Source organism: Dryobates pubescens, chromosome Z (assembly GCF_014839835.1).
Source record: "Dryobates pubescens isolate bDryPub1 chromosome Z, bDryPub1.pri, whole genome shotgun sequence".
Taxonomy (NCBI): domain Eukaryota; kingdom Metazoa; phylum Chordata; class Aves; order Piciformes; family Picidae; genus Dryobates; species Dryobates pubescens.
The window spans coordinates 37,065,228-37,079,912 of NC_071657.1; the positions used below are offsets into that span (position 1 = coordinate 37,065,228).

Here is a 14,685-nt window from a genome sequence, read left to right on the forward strand (position 1 = left end):
TTAGGCTTTGTGTTGACTAAAAATAAATGGCAATAGGTGCCAAGCAGTAAGATTCAAAACTCTCTAAGCATAGCTTATTTTCCACAGAAAGCTATGAGTGGAGATTTTTTTGGGTTGGAATAACTTGTTTGCTTGGTACCTCTAGTTATGAGCATCTCTTCCTCAAATATCTCCAAAAGCAGTCCTTACTGCACAGAAAGAGCTTGATCATTACAATTAGCTCAAGAGCAACAGAATGCTAGTATCTGCAGGTGCTTACACCTGTATTATAAAAGCTGGTTCAACAAAGACAGGAAGATGAATTTTGATTTAATTAAAGTCTCATTGCTGTGAACAGAACTGATGCTTGAATTTTGTTTGCTGGCAAAAAAAATAAAAATAAAGTACTCAGTCCACAGGAGCGCATGTAACAAAACCAAACATGCAGTCTGCTGCTTTCAAAACTTTTACTGCGACGCAACATCAAAGTGAACGTTATCACATAAAAGTGATAATTTTACCTGTATGTATAGATCATTTGAGGGGAGAAAAGGTGGGGCTGGTATTTCTCAGGGATCAAGACACTTGGAAATCAAACAGGTTTCCATTTGGGGAAAAAAAAAAAAATCCAACACTGTTTTAATCCAGCTTTAAACCAAATACTGTGCTTCTTGCCCTACCTTAACACATCTGCAAAGGCAAAGTGACTGCCCAGATTTTGGTATTCCTATGTATGTATGGTATTCCTATGATTTGTTTGGATTTCACAAAGATGATATCCAGTGTTGCCATAAAATACAGACAGTAGAATCTAGATAGCACAGGCTACTTCCAATACCAATATTAAGCAGATAAGAACATGAAGCAGGGCATTACACTACGTTTCTGGAATTAATACGGTCAGAGGGAAAACCTGCAAAAAGGTAACCTACAGTTTATTGAAGGATTTAATTATCTGCAGAAGCTGATTTTTGGTTGTGTATTATTTTACACTGCGTGATTTTTCTGCATCTGCTCATTTAAAGCAGACATCTTGCTGCTTTTCTTTTCCTTGTTTCCTATGTTCTTTTCTCCTCCCTTCCCCATGCACCAAGAATTATGAATATAAACCACAACATCCCAGACAATCCAGTGAGCAAAAGTAGTGTAATGCACTGGTGTGAGGTGTGAAATTAAAAAAAAAAAAAAAAAAAGAGAGTCTCTCAGTCTTCATCAAAGTTCTGCTGTAGAAGAAAGTTGGCAGCCAAGTTTTCATTCTTCTCACATGCAAAATATGCCTGTATCACAAGTCCTTCAGGAAATCCTAATGCCTTCAACTGAAGAAAAGAAACACATTTAGAAAGTACTTTTTGTATATTAAACTTCTTTGTATGTCTTTGTATGTCCTGAGATGCCACTTAAACAGTTAATGCTTTCTTAAAATAAACATTGCTACCTGGCACAATGCAGCATTTAGAGAGCAAAGAATGAGAAGGTGTTGCTACTGTCTTTAGTAAACAGAAGCCTCACTTGAAAAGGTGATTTGAATTAATATAACAAAGCACCATCAAACGCTTCACTTTTCTTTCACTGCTAGAGTAAGTCACTGCAACAGACCTGAGTCACAATGATGTCGGGAAGTATTGGTACATTGCTCCGCTGCAGGAAAACATTTTCAACAATTCCCATTTTAAACTATGGATTATACAAAGCTCAGGATTTTTAACAGACGCTGCCTGCAACAAAAGCTTCCAGGCTGTGATCACCAGTAGGCAGCCCAACCCACCACATTAAACCATACTTTCAATTATTCCAACAGGACTTGGATTTCGTAGAAAACTGACCACAAGCTGTGGCCAAGAGAACTAAGGTTACATGCAATCTGTTTTTCAGAAGTCAAGTAACTAGTTATTGCCTAGGAAACTATGACAATGGAGAATGAGAATACTACAGAAGAGCTTATTACTGTGCTCAGGGGAGTGACGCTAGCCTACACTTAAAGACATTCAGCAAACCAATCTTGTTTTAACAAAACCCAGGAATGTAAAACCATTTGCAGATTTTGTTAAAATCCTCACAGCACCTGCAAGGTATTTTACATATGGGGCAGATCAAATCTCTGCAGTCAGCTGTGTCCTATTATCCTTTATCAACCATTCTTAGATTTAATTTCATGCTTTCAAACAGCATGAATGTGTCAGCTTGTAAGACATCAACATTTTGAGGTATGTCTTCCACTGAAAGAGGAAGAAGCATATAGGTCTCTGTTGTGCTCTAGAATGGGTGGTAGAAGTAATGCTTTCCTGTATAAAATTATTTTTAAAAGCAAATGCAGCTGACTAGAGATGATCAGACTAATTTTATTAATTGTCAATTTACTTCAGATCTAGACAATTGATAGTTATATTGAAATATTCTTTTGTGATAATCTTTACATAAGCTTTTGCTTTGCCAATTGAAAAACATTGTCTTTAACATACAAAACCACTACTGTGCTATGACATCTTTGCAATTTGTTCTAGAAAAAAATCTCAGAAGCACTGCCAGCTATGCAGATCCATATTTAGTCCCTGTTACACACAGTATTTACGAATGCAGTATTACACCCCCGAGTACCTTCTAATAGAAATGTTTACCTGTATTTTTAGAAAGCTATAATTACCTAATTCTTAAGGATAGACAAATAATTGGATTAAATAGCACCTTAAACTAATCCACTCAACTGTTAAGAGTTCTTACTGTCCAAGTACTCTGCAAACAGTGCTCACATAGACACACCTTTGTACCTGGAAACCTATCACAGCACAGTCTACAACAGTGCTGTCTGAGGCTTTTGCAAGAGGAACTATTCCCCGAGTTCCTGTTCCTGAGGGAAAATCATTCAATCATCAGTTACTACAGACAGCTTCTGATAGTTAAAAAGATTCTGCATCTTCTCAAGTAAGATAGATTCAAGAGATTTTAGACTCAATTGCTACAAAGCCAGAAAAGGCATGATCGAAACAAGACTACAACGGCTATGAAACACCAATGTAAAACACCAAAAATGACACAGAACTACTGAGCATAAACAGACAAAGTTTAAGACATGTCTTAAGCATGCAGTAGACAACACTTTATGGCAACAGCTAAGCAATGTTTCAATGGCTTACCCTTTCTATAGCTTCTTTTTCTTGAGGTGTTACTTGAATGTAGTTCATATGACCATTTCCAGCTTCCACTACACCTCCAGTGCTGGCACCATCATCACTGCTACTTAAACCTTGGCGGGACTCTAGAACTGGCTCATTCAACATATGAATAAAATGTTCCTGGTGTTGGCTTATTTGCTGTGATGCATGGAGAAAAAAATATATTGAAATAAAGCAGGTTTAAACCTGTCAACAGGCAACTCAGTGTTTATTTTCAGTGAATAAGTAGGCAGAAGAATGTGATAAAAGTATACAGAGAAAAACTATTACATCTAGCTAAGAAATGGAACTTCATGTTCAACTGCAGTGACCCTTCCCTCCTCCCGATGCCCTTTGCAACTCTTATAGGCTCACAATCTTTTCTAATGCCATAGAAAATATGTTCTGTGGAGCAACAACTTTGCTGAAAAGACAAAAAATAGAGTATTGCAACTGCTATTAACACACCATCCCACTTACCATCCACATATCCATTTCCTGGAAAGCTACATCAAAATTAGTAACATTATTTTGTTAAGATTCACCTGGAGTAGTTGAGGGTTTTCTCGTCCAATCTGCTGTAGCAATGCTGGTAACAGGGAAGGATTTTGCTGAATAATTTGTCTCATCTGCTGGAACTGAGGCTGATTTCGTAGAAACTCAAGTGGATGTCCTGAAAATCAATGAGGTAATGTGTTTTTTCAGAAAACTAACCAAGATTCTCAATGACGTATATTCCTGCATGATGTAACAGTATACCGAAAAAGGACATGGAAGCAGACAATACATCCCCCACTGAAGGTCAGAAGAGCTTGCTTCCTCACAACAACTTCCTCTAACTTTAAGCATGAATTATTTGTACTAAGGTTAAATGACGCATTTTGCTCTCACCCAGCCTTAAGGTAAACAGTCTCTTGTCACTGATCTCCAGCACTTTTCTCTGTCTGTCTCACCTGTTGAATAAACTCATTTAAAGACATTTACTCACTACTGTCTTGCCTCTATGCCTACAACAGAGTTCTCTACCTCCTTCAGGTCAGTTCTGTCCTTCTTAAGCAAGTCTCACCTTCCCATACTATTAAATACTGCCTTGAATGCAGCACAATCTGAAAGTTGTCTGAAATATCCCACTTCTCTGTATGGGCAATGTTATGTGTGCCTGTCACTATTATTTGTATGTTTAACGCTCCAGCCTCTATCAAGGCTTACATCTTGAACACCATCACTGCCACAACCTCGAAGTTTTCCTACTCCGTGTCTCTCCAGACATCAGGTCTCAGCAGACACCAACCACTCTGTCCTGTGCTCCACTGCTGAAGAGCCCTTGGTTATGGATAGGTTTCTCAGGTGCTACACCTTGTGGCCTCATTGAAGGTTTCTCCTTTGCTATTCTAATCTCCAAGCAGTAAATGCGTAAGTACAGTTACAGGTGACAGTACACAGCTAGCCACAGAAGTAGGAAGCCAGGGTTTAAGTGGGAGAAAACACACCCTTCTCCATGTCTGTTGTTTTACATTTAACTCCAGAATACTGAGTCAAAGGTATTGTGCAAGTTCACAGAAGCTTCCATGTTTTATTCCAGGTATGCCCACAATGTAGCAATCCATTAGTTCCAAGCAAGTACCATACTTAAAATTTCCATGTTACAGCTCTTAGCCAATTCACTGTTATCAGCTCACACACACAAGGAACTTAAAATTCACTGGAGCAGAAAATGCTTAATTATGAGGCTTTATCACACCCTTTCAAATGTAACCTTTCTTACCTCCTAATGAACTAGTAGTTGTAGGTATAGTTGCTACTGATGCTGCCACTGCTGAAGATTGAGGGGCACCAGTGTTTGATGCTTGAGGGGGTTCAGCCACAGCTTGATTATCTCCCGGGATACCCTAAAGCCACAGTTCACATAGTTACCTACAGAATACTAAAGGATTTGTTTTATTGCATGTATTAGCTTTCATAATGAAGAGAAAAAAACATAAATGCTTTCACTGCAAATACAAAGCAAGGTGCTGTGACAGGTATGCCTTTACAGCTAAAAGAGAACACTGAAAAGAGCAATTTATTTTTTATAACAAAAATGTCTTCAGCCATAGTTTCTGTGGCTGAGATCAGGGGTTTCTGATTTACGCTGTCCTCATATTCCCTTAAATCGTTGGCAAAGTCACAGACAGCTTTAGGACTTCCATCCTGTCCAGTCAGGAGTATCCCTCCCAATGTGTGAGCATATTTCTGAGGAGCATGCTGGGTGAGTTTCTTTAAGAAGGGCCATCTCATGGGCACCTCATCTGGGACCAAAGGGAGCTGGACATCCCCGTAAATTATTTCCAGCACAGCCATCTCTCTCAGATACCAAATGCCCTGTTCCATAGTTGTCCATCTAACTGGGACTCTTGAGTGGTACCGGCTCTTTACAGCATTAAGGATCCAGACCCAGAGAGTGTGTGTTCCATCAAGTTTGGCTAACTCTTTGTCCAAACCAGCATCATGAATCAGGGAGCCTAAAAGCTTCACCTCCCTCTTATCCAGGTCCACTGTGTCCACCCCCTCATCCCAGCATCTCAGGGCACAGCTTAGTATTGGCTCACCCTCTTTCCTTGCATAATCCAGACAGTTTTGCCTTAATTCCTTTCTGGGTAGAGATGTAACCATTATTTCCTGATCTGAATCATCTCCATCCACCGCTGGGTTCTGTGAGGTGCTGGGCCCCACTAATGTGCCTTGTTCACCATCTGTGCCTGGAGATGATTTTTGCCTTCTTTTCTGTATGGCACCACATCACTTTAAAATACATTTTACTGCACAAACAAATGCTTGCTTTGATATTTGATATCAGTGAAATAGTGAAACTAAATGTAGTGGTATAACAGTATCTTAGAGAGTTATGCAAAAGAGGAACACCATTGTAGTGAGCACTACAAGTGAGACTATAGATGCCATACAGCCTGGTTCTTTGGACCTCTTTCCTCAGTGTGACAGCTTGACAGCTTATTTAGTGCATTGTAAGTGTGAACTGGTCTGTATGTTATTGAATTTTAGCAGTTGAAAAGAAAGGTAGCTTGCATTTTTTTACTTTAAATGTGCAAGCAACTTCATATAGGAACTAACTGCCCTGAAGGATGAAATGGACACACTGACAAGAAGAACAATTGCAGTGAACTAGAATGTGGGTTACACAACCAATACAGACCTTTCTCCTACAGAGAATCCTTCAAACTTACCACCCTAAATAACTTTCTACTGTCATTGAAATCCTGCACCAGATGTGTCCTTTCCACCTTTCTCCCTCAGGCCTACAAACTTAGGCAGCTTGACATGGGACAGACAGTATGAAAGATTCCTATATGATTATAAGCCTTGGTGGTATAGGCAAGGAAAGCTGGCTGACAGGAACCCCAAAGGGGCAAGTCTTTAGTGAGAACAAAACAAAAAGTGAAAGAGTAAAATGTAGGCAAAATAAACTGCTCACCATTAAAAGGTATTCCACTGCTCTGTCAGGATTGTTGAAGCTCGCCCTCAGTGCTGCAATTACTTGCTCTCGTTCATAGCCCATTGACATGATCTCAGTCACCATATTCTCATATGACTGACCTGTCACTAGAAGTAACAGGACCACCATTGGAAGGGAACAGGAAAAAAACATCAAAACAACAACACAAAGGTTTCAATGGACAGATGTAATTTCTATCCAAATTTGAGTGATTCATCAAAGAGTTAAAAATTGCTCATATAAAACTTGCCATGGTTCTGCTGTTTTAACTCCTAATGTGTTCTGGTAGTCCTAATGTGACGACGGAGGTTGGAATCAATACAGCTGATCAGTATGATCTAGTATCGTTCCTTTATTGTTCCAGTATTCCAGGCCTATGGCACAGGCCTATAGTAAGAGTATATAGCACAGTAAAGTAAAGCATGGAAGGAGAAGGGATAGGACAGGCAGAAGTGCCTAGCAAAGGAACTGCTACAACTTATATAAACTCAGAGTGCCTTGTTGGCGTGGACTCATTGGTTCCCTTTGAGTGACCACACATCACACTATTATAGATTATTGGTCCAACTACTGATGACACGCGAGGTTTGTTGATGCAGGCGCATGTCCTGTTGTCCCAAGATAACTTGCTGTGTTTATAGCTACCAGTGCCTTGCTTTAGTTACATGCTGCAAGACAGCACTGTTTCGTACACTGATAGCTGACTCTGCACTTACACTGAGCATGGCCTACCACCATGGCAGGCTCTAGGCCTGCATTGCCAGATTGCTCACACTGCTCGTCGTTGGCATTGCCACACTAATGTGTTCTGTGAGAGTAATAAACACAAGGCAAACTTCTGCTGAAAGAAGCAGCATTTGTGACACTTGGGATACAATTCAATACACTAAACACTTTCATCTAAGATCAAGAGCATCCCCACAGATAGCGCTCAACTCCTAATGTAATCAAGAAGTTTCTTGCAGTGTATATTTGGAAATTAAACTTTCTAGGTAGAAATCTGCCTGCCAAACTTTGCTGGTCAGGTTTGTCCAAATAAAACCTTTATGATGCCATGGTTAGAGAGATGATAAAATGGTTGTGACCAAGTAGCAATTGTATATTGCTATGTGCTCATGATGATGATCAGTCATTTAATCAACTTAAAGTGGACTAACTGAAGTCAGACAAGTTCCATCTTGGCTCAGGAGAATAAGTTACCTTGTTTAATTAATACTTATTTGATTAGACATACATCACATCAAGTCCCCTGCCTGCGGCCACAGGCAAAAAAGGGTACACACTAATATAAACCAATTTAAGGACAAGTGATTACTACATTAATGATATCATAGCAAGAATTATTATCTCTTCTCATAATCCTTAGTTTTCCTTCCTTAAAAGCAGAGGACAGGTACAACAATTAAGAAAAAAACCCAACTATTCTACTATAAATGGTAAGTGAGCAGCATCTTAAGGGTTATCTTTGTATGCAAAAAAAGGCAGGGGGGTTGTGCAGGAACCCAAAACAAACTTAGGCATTACATGACTATCTCCTTCCTTGGATAAAGGTATTTGTGACCGTTTGAGGCTGTGCCTTTAAGAAAGGGACAGTACTGGGACACTCTGGCTGCGTATTTTGTAAATATTGATATTCTAAACGAATTTCATTGGTAGATTGGTAGAATGCAGCTTTTAGTGCAGTTAGAATCTTGTTCAGCGTGTGTGTGTGTGTGTGTGTGTGCACCTCTTTGCTCACCCCTTACAGCCTGTCTGCTTCTGGGCATCTAGCCAGTACGATCGCAGATAACAGGTAAGCATTAATCCTCCTGCACTAATATTGAAGGCCTACTAAGGTCTTTTCATCGGGAAGCCGTATCGGGACTGCGCCGGGACCTGCAGCCACCGGGGATTGTCCGATTCTCTCCTGTTGCGGCTGCGGGAGCCGCCAGGACTGCGAACACCCCCTGAACATGCCGCGAGGTCAGGTGGAATTGTCTCTTCGCGCCACTGGGGCTCATGATCGCTACGTCACCCCTGGCTGATTTAAACGCTGTTTGCTGCCGCACGCGAGGGTCTTTTCATCGGGAAGCCGTATTGGGACCACGCCGGGACCTGCAGCCACTGGGGATCGTCCGATTCTCTCCTGTTGGGGCTGCGGGAGCCGCCAGGACTGCAAACATCCCCTGAACATGCCGCGAGGTCAGGTAGAATTGTCTCTTCGCGCCACTGGGGCTCATGATCGCTACGTCACCCCCGGCTGATTTAAACGCCATTTGCTGCCGCGCGCGAGGGTCTTTTCATCGGGAAGCCCGTATTATCGTGGTTTCGCTACCTTTTTTTCTTTTTCCAGTGGGTGCTGTGGTCAGGGACAAGCGTGGTTGTAACTCGTAGCAAAAACTCCCTAAAAAAGTCAGTGTCGACCCAGACTGAGGTAGAACACAAGCAGGTAGCTGTCCGGGTATCTGGCTGTAGAGAGTGCTGGAGCCTGGCTCTTGAGATGCAGAGTAGTAGGGGTAACTCTTGCATAAGGTGTGAGCAGATTGACTACCTGCTTAATCTGGTGGCCAGACTAAAGGATGAGGTTGCTAGTCTTAAAAGTGTAAGGGAATGTAGGAAAGAGATGAACCAGAGGGGGAAAGAGATGAACCAGTGTAAGCAGGCTCTGCAGGCTCCCTCAGCAGAGGCTGGTTACCCAAAAAGCAGAGGGGAATGGACACAGGTTCCTCTCAAAAGACACAAGGTTAAACCTCCTTGCCTTCCCACACCTTCCCCGCTGCTCTTGAAAAACAGGTATGGGGCACTGGAGATCGAGGGTGAGGTGGTCTTGTTGCCAGAGGACACACCATCTGGGGTTCTCCCTGTGGCTAAAGAGCCTAAGGTTAAACAACCTAAGGTTAAACAGCCTAAGGCAAAGCAGCCTAAGGTTAAACAACCCTCCCCGGCATCAGGACCTGCTCCCTCAAAAAAAAAGAGGAGGGTAATTGTTATTGGCGATTCCCTTCTGAGGGGAATGGAGGGCCCCATATGTCGGCCAGACCCATCTCATAGGGAACTCTGTTGTCTCCCTGGAGCCCAAGTTAATGATGTTACCAGAAGGCTGCCCAGGCTGGTACAGCCTTCTGACTATTATCCTTTGCTACTTATGCAGATAGGGAATGATGATGTTGTAATCATAACTCCCAGGGCTATCAAAAATTATTTCAGGGCCCTGGGAGATCTGGTTGAGGGGTCAGGTGCTCAAATAACTTTTTCCTCAATACCCTTAGTTGCAGGAGGGAATACCACAAGGAACAGGACAGCAGCCATAGTCAACAAGTGGCTCAGAGGCTGGTGCAGCCAAAAGAATTTTGGGTTTTTTGATCTTGGTAAACTTTCTACTGCACCAGGCCACCTGGCAACAGATGGAGTACATCTGTCCCAGAGAAGGGGAAAGGTCACAGTATATGAGAATGGCCTGTCCCCCAAAGGTAAAAAGATTCTGGGGAGGGAACTGGCAGCTCTCATCAACAGGGCTTTAAACTAGTTTTGAAGGGGGAAGGGGCTGAAACTAGTCCCCTCAGGCAAGAGTCTGGGGACAATAAGCTAGGCTCAGAGGCCAAACCAGCAGCCCAGCTGAGGTGCATGTACACTAATGCACGAAGCATGGGAAACAAACAAGAGGAGCTGGAAGCCTTGTTGCAGCAGGAAAGTTATGACGTAGTTGCCATCACAGAGATGTGGTGGGATAGCTCACATGACTGGAGCACTGCAATTGATGGCTACAGGCTCTTCAGGAGAGACAGACAAGGAAGAAGGGTGGAGGGGTGGCCCTGTACATCAGGGAGGCACTAGATGCCATTGACCTGAAGATTAGGGACGATCAGGTTGAATGCTTGTGGGCAAGAATTAGAGGGAAGACCGGTAGGGCAGACATCCTGGTTGGAGTCTGTTATAGACCACCCAACCAGGAGGATGATGTCGACGAAGCATTCTATAGACAGCTTAAGGCTGTCTCAAGATCTCCTGACCTTGTCCTCATGGGCGACTTCAACCTGCCTGACATCTGCTGGGATCTCAACACAGCAGAGAGGAGACAGTCTAGGAGGTTCTTAGAGTGCATGGAGGACAGCTTCTTATCCCAGGTGCTGCGTGAGCCTACCAGGGGCAAGGCTATGCTTGACCTCCTCTTCACGAACAGGGAAGGGCTGGTGGGTGATGTGGTGGTCGGAGGCTGTTTAGGGGCCAGCGACCACGAGATAATTGAATTTTCAGTATTTGGTCAAGCTAAGAGGGGCAGCAAGAAGACCTCCACTCTGGACTGCCGGAGGGCGGACTTCAGGTTGCTCAAGGAAATAATTCAGAGGGTTCCTTGGGAGAAAGCCCTTAAAAATAAAGGGGTCCAGGAGGGCTGGACCTGCTTCAAGAAAGAACTGATGAAGGTGCAGGAGCAGGCTGTGCCAATGTGCCGGAAGATGAGCCGCTGGGGCAGACGGCCAGCCTGGTTGGGTATTGAACTTTTAATAGAACTAAGGGGAAAAAAAGAGGGTGTATCACCTTTGGAAGAAAGGTGAGGCAACCCATGGAATGTTTAAAGATGTTGCTAGGGCATGCAGGAAGAAAATTAGGGAGGCAAAAGCACATTTGGAACTTAAACTGGCCTCTGTTGTGAAGGACAACAAAAAGTCCTTCTATAAATATATTAATAGCAAGAGGAAGGGCAGGGACAACCTCCACTCCTTGGTTGACATGGAGGGAAATGTTGTATCACAGGATGAGGAAAAGGCAGAGGTACTTAACACATTCTTTACCTCAATTTTTACTAGCGGGAAAGAATGTCTACCAGACAGCTGGCCTGCAGAGCTGGCAGAGGGAGCCAGGGAGCTGCATAGTTTCCCTGTGTTCCATGAGCAAGTGATCGGAGCTCTCCTCAGCAGCTTGGACCCCCACAAGTCCATGGGACCAGATGGGATCCACCCTAGGGTGCTGAGAGAGCTGGCAGATGAGCTGCCCAAGCCACTATCCATCATTTTTCATCAGTCCTGGCTCACTGGAGAGATCCCAGATGACTGGAAGCTGGCCAGCGTGGTACCCATCCACAAGAAGGGCTGGTTGGATGAGCCACGGAATTACAGGCCTGTCAGCCTGACCTCAGTGCCAGGAAATATTATGGAGCAGGTCATCCTGAGTGCAATCACACAGCACTTAGAGGATGGCCAAGGCATCAGGCCCAGCCAGCATGGGTTTAGGAAGGGCAGGTCCTGCCTCACCAACCTGATCTCCTTCTATGATCAGGTGCCCTGCCTGGTGGATGTGGGGAGGCCTGTGGATGTAGTTTACCTGGACCTCAGCAAGGCCTTTGACACCGTTCCCCATAGCAAACTCCTGGCCAAGCTGTCAGCCCATGGCTTGGATGGGAGCACACTGTGATGGGTTAGGAACTGGCTGGAGGGCCAAGCCCAGAGAGTGGTGGTGAATGGTGCCACATCCAGCTGGCAGCCAGTCACTAGTGGTGTGCCCCAGGGATCAGTACTGGGCCCCATGCTCTTTAACATCTTTATTGATGATCTGGACGAGGGCATTGAGTCCATCATCAGTAAATTTGCTGACGACACCAAGCTGGGGGCAGGAGTTGATCTGCTGGAGGGTAGAAAGGCTCTGCAGAGGGACCTCGACAGGCTGGGCAGATGGGCAGAGTCCAACGGCATGAGATTTAACACATCCAAGTGCCGGGTTCTGCACATTGGCCACAACAACCCCATGCAGAGCTACAGGCTGGGGTCAGAGTGGCTGGAGAGCAGTCAGGCAGAGAGGGACCTGGGGGTGCTGGTCGACGGTAGACTGAACATGAGCCTGCAGTGTGCCCAGGCAGCCAAGAGGGCTAATGGCATCCTGGCCTGCATCAGGAACAGTGTGGCCAGCAGGAGCAGGGAGGTCATTCTGCCCCTGTACACTGCACTGGTTAGGCCGCACCTTGAGTACTGTGTCCAGTTCTGGGCCCCTCAGTTTAGGAAGGATGTTGACTTGCTGGAGTGTGTCCAGAGAAGAGCAACAAAGTTGGTGAGGAGTTTGGAACATAAGCCCTACGAGGAGAGGCTGAGGGAGCTGGGGTTGCTCAGCCTGGAGAAGAGGAGACTCAGGGGTGACCTTATTACTCTCTACAACTACCTGAAGGGAGGTTGTAGACAGACGGATGTTGGTCTCTTCTCCCAGGCAGCCAGTACCAGGACAAGAGGACACAGTCTCAGGCTGCACCAGGGGAGGTTCAGGCTAGATGTTAGGAAAAAGTTCTATACAGAAAGAGTGATTGCACATTGGAATGGACTGCCTGGGGAGGTGGTGGAGTCGCCATCATTGGAGGTTTTCAGGAGAAGACTTGATGGGGTGCTTGGTGCCGTGGGTTAGTTGTTTAGGTGGGTTGGATTGGTTGATGGGTTGGACGCGATGATCTTGAAGGTCTCTTCCAACCTGGTTGATTCTATGTATTCTATTCTAAAATTCTTCTTTCTTATAACTGCCTTTTCTCTCTCTAACCCTCTTTGGAAAAAAAAGGGAGGTAGGGGGAGAGAAGTGGGTACAGGGGGGAACCCCCCTCTGTCCGGGGGTTTTGTTCCTGTATCTTTCTTTGCTGTATATTTCTGTATATATATTGTAAATACTGTATGTATTGTGTGTACATACCCTGCATTTCCATATTGCCTGTAAAATACAGCATTCCCTTTGCTTTTCCAGCTGAGTTAGCTGTGGTTTTTTTTAATTCCTTCTTAGTGGGGGAGGGAAAGCTGGGCCTTCTCTCTCAGCCCACCACAGTATTCCAGATCTCAGTGAAATTCTATTATTGACTAACACTAGCAAATTAGCAGCAGGAGAATTAAAGTCACCCCAAAACTGAACAATTTTTTTTTAAAGTAGAGAAAAATACTGCTGGAGCTATTCTGTTAAGACAAGTCACAATTAAAAGAACCAAAAAAAAACCATTAAGTGTCATTCCCTTAGGGAAATGGTGCTTAAACTCAATCCAAGATTAGCACAACCACACAGACTGGCAATTTTTAAAGAATGCTTCTAAATAACCAGTGAATATATGACTGAGAGCAATGCACTCCAGAAAAAAATAGTAGCCCTAGCCCAAAGATACTTTTGTATTGCCCATAAACATTTAGAAGAAAATGCATTTATACCTCTTGACTAATTTGTGAATTTGTTTAGATTTCAAACTAACAGTCCTGAGTTTCAGTGATGCTAAGTTCATGTCTTCATGCACAGCCACAAGATCAACAGTTTTACATGTACCTTCATTATTCCAAAAACATTTTTTTTAAACCATCTAAAGACACGTACTTCTGCACATATTTTCAAAAAAGCCAAGCCAGCACTGTGATTTTGCTGAACCTACTGCTCATGCTCTATCTCACGCAGCACTAGTTTACCCTTGATACTGTTAACTATTAAAATGATCAATGTAAACAGCAGACAGGACACTTTTTGATCTAGTTAGTTGTGGCAATGGTAGCAATAAGCAGTGTGAGCAATCTGGCAGTATAAGCTTAGAGCTTGACATGGTGGTAGGCCATGCTTAGCGTAAGTGCAGAAGTAGCTAGCAGTTTAGCAAGACAGTGCTGTGCCTGCAGCATGTAACTAAAGCTACAAACACAGAGAGTTATCTGGGAATAACAGGACGCACACCTGCATCAACCACCTCACATGTTATTAGTAGTTTAACCAATAATCTATAGTAGTATGATGTGGGGTCACTCGTGGGGAACCAATGAAGCTATGCCAATGATGCTCTCCTCGTCTATATAAGCTGTAGAGGTTCCCTTAATAAACAAACAACACCAGATCATATTGGTTGTTCATATTGATTCCATTCTCCATCATCAACAGTTAGTTGCAACTTAAAACATTTCCATAGTGCCTTTTCAATAAATGCTGGGTATAAAAGTACAAAGTATTTGATACAGGGGAAAAAAAAAGATGCAAAAAAGGCCTACTTGCTTTGGATAGACTGCTACATATGTCACAGTTAAAAGCTAAAGAAGGAACCAGAATTACTGTGAACTTATGCACATATACTTCAGTTACAATCTACTTACACAAGTTATGCAA

At 43.5% G+C, this 14,685-nt stretch overlaps 1 protein-coding gene across 1 annotated transcript in view; it reads right to left on the bottom strand.

Moving 5' to 3' along the window:
* Positions 1-1,159: 1,159 nt before the first annotated feature.
* Positions 1,160-14,685, bottom strand: part of RAD23B (RAD23 homolog B, nucleotide excision repair protein) — a 56,759-nt gene continuing 43,233 nt past the window's right edge. Inside the window, exons 6-10 of the mRNA XM_054178293.1 lie at positions 6,598-6,725; positions 4,894-5,017; positions 3,674-3,801; positions 3,111-3,287; positions 1,160-1,295 (exon numbers count right to left, since the gene is read on the bottom strand). Of these exons, the coding sequence (XP_054034268.1) occupies positions 1,182-1,295; positions 3,111-3,287; positions 3,674-3,801; positions 4,894-5,017; positions 6,598-6,725 (671 nt within the window). The 3' untranslated portion in view covers positions 1,160-1,181. The remainder of the gene's footprint in view (positions 1,296-3,110; positions 3,288-3,673; positions 3,802-4,893; positions 5,018-6,597; positions 6,726-14,685) is intronic.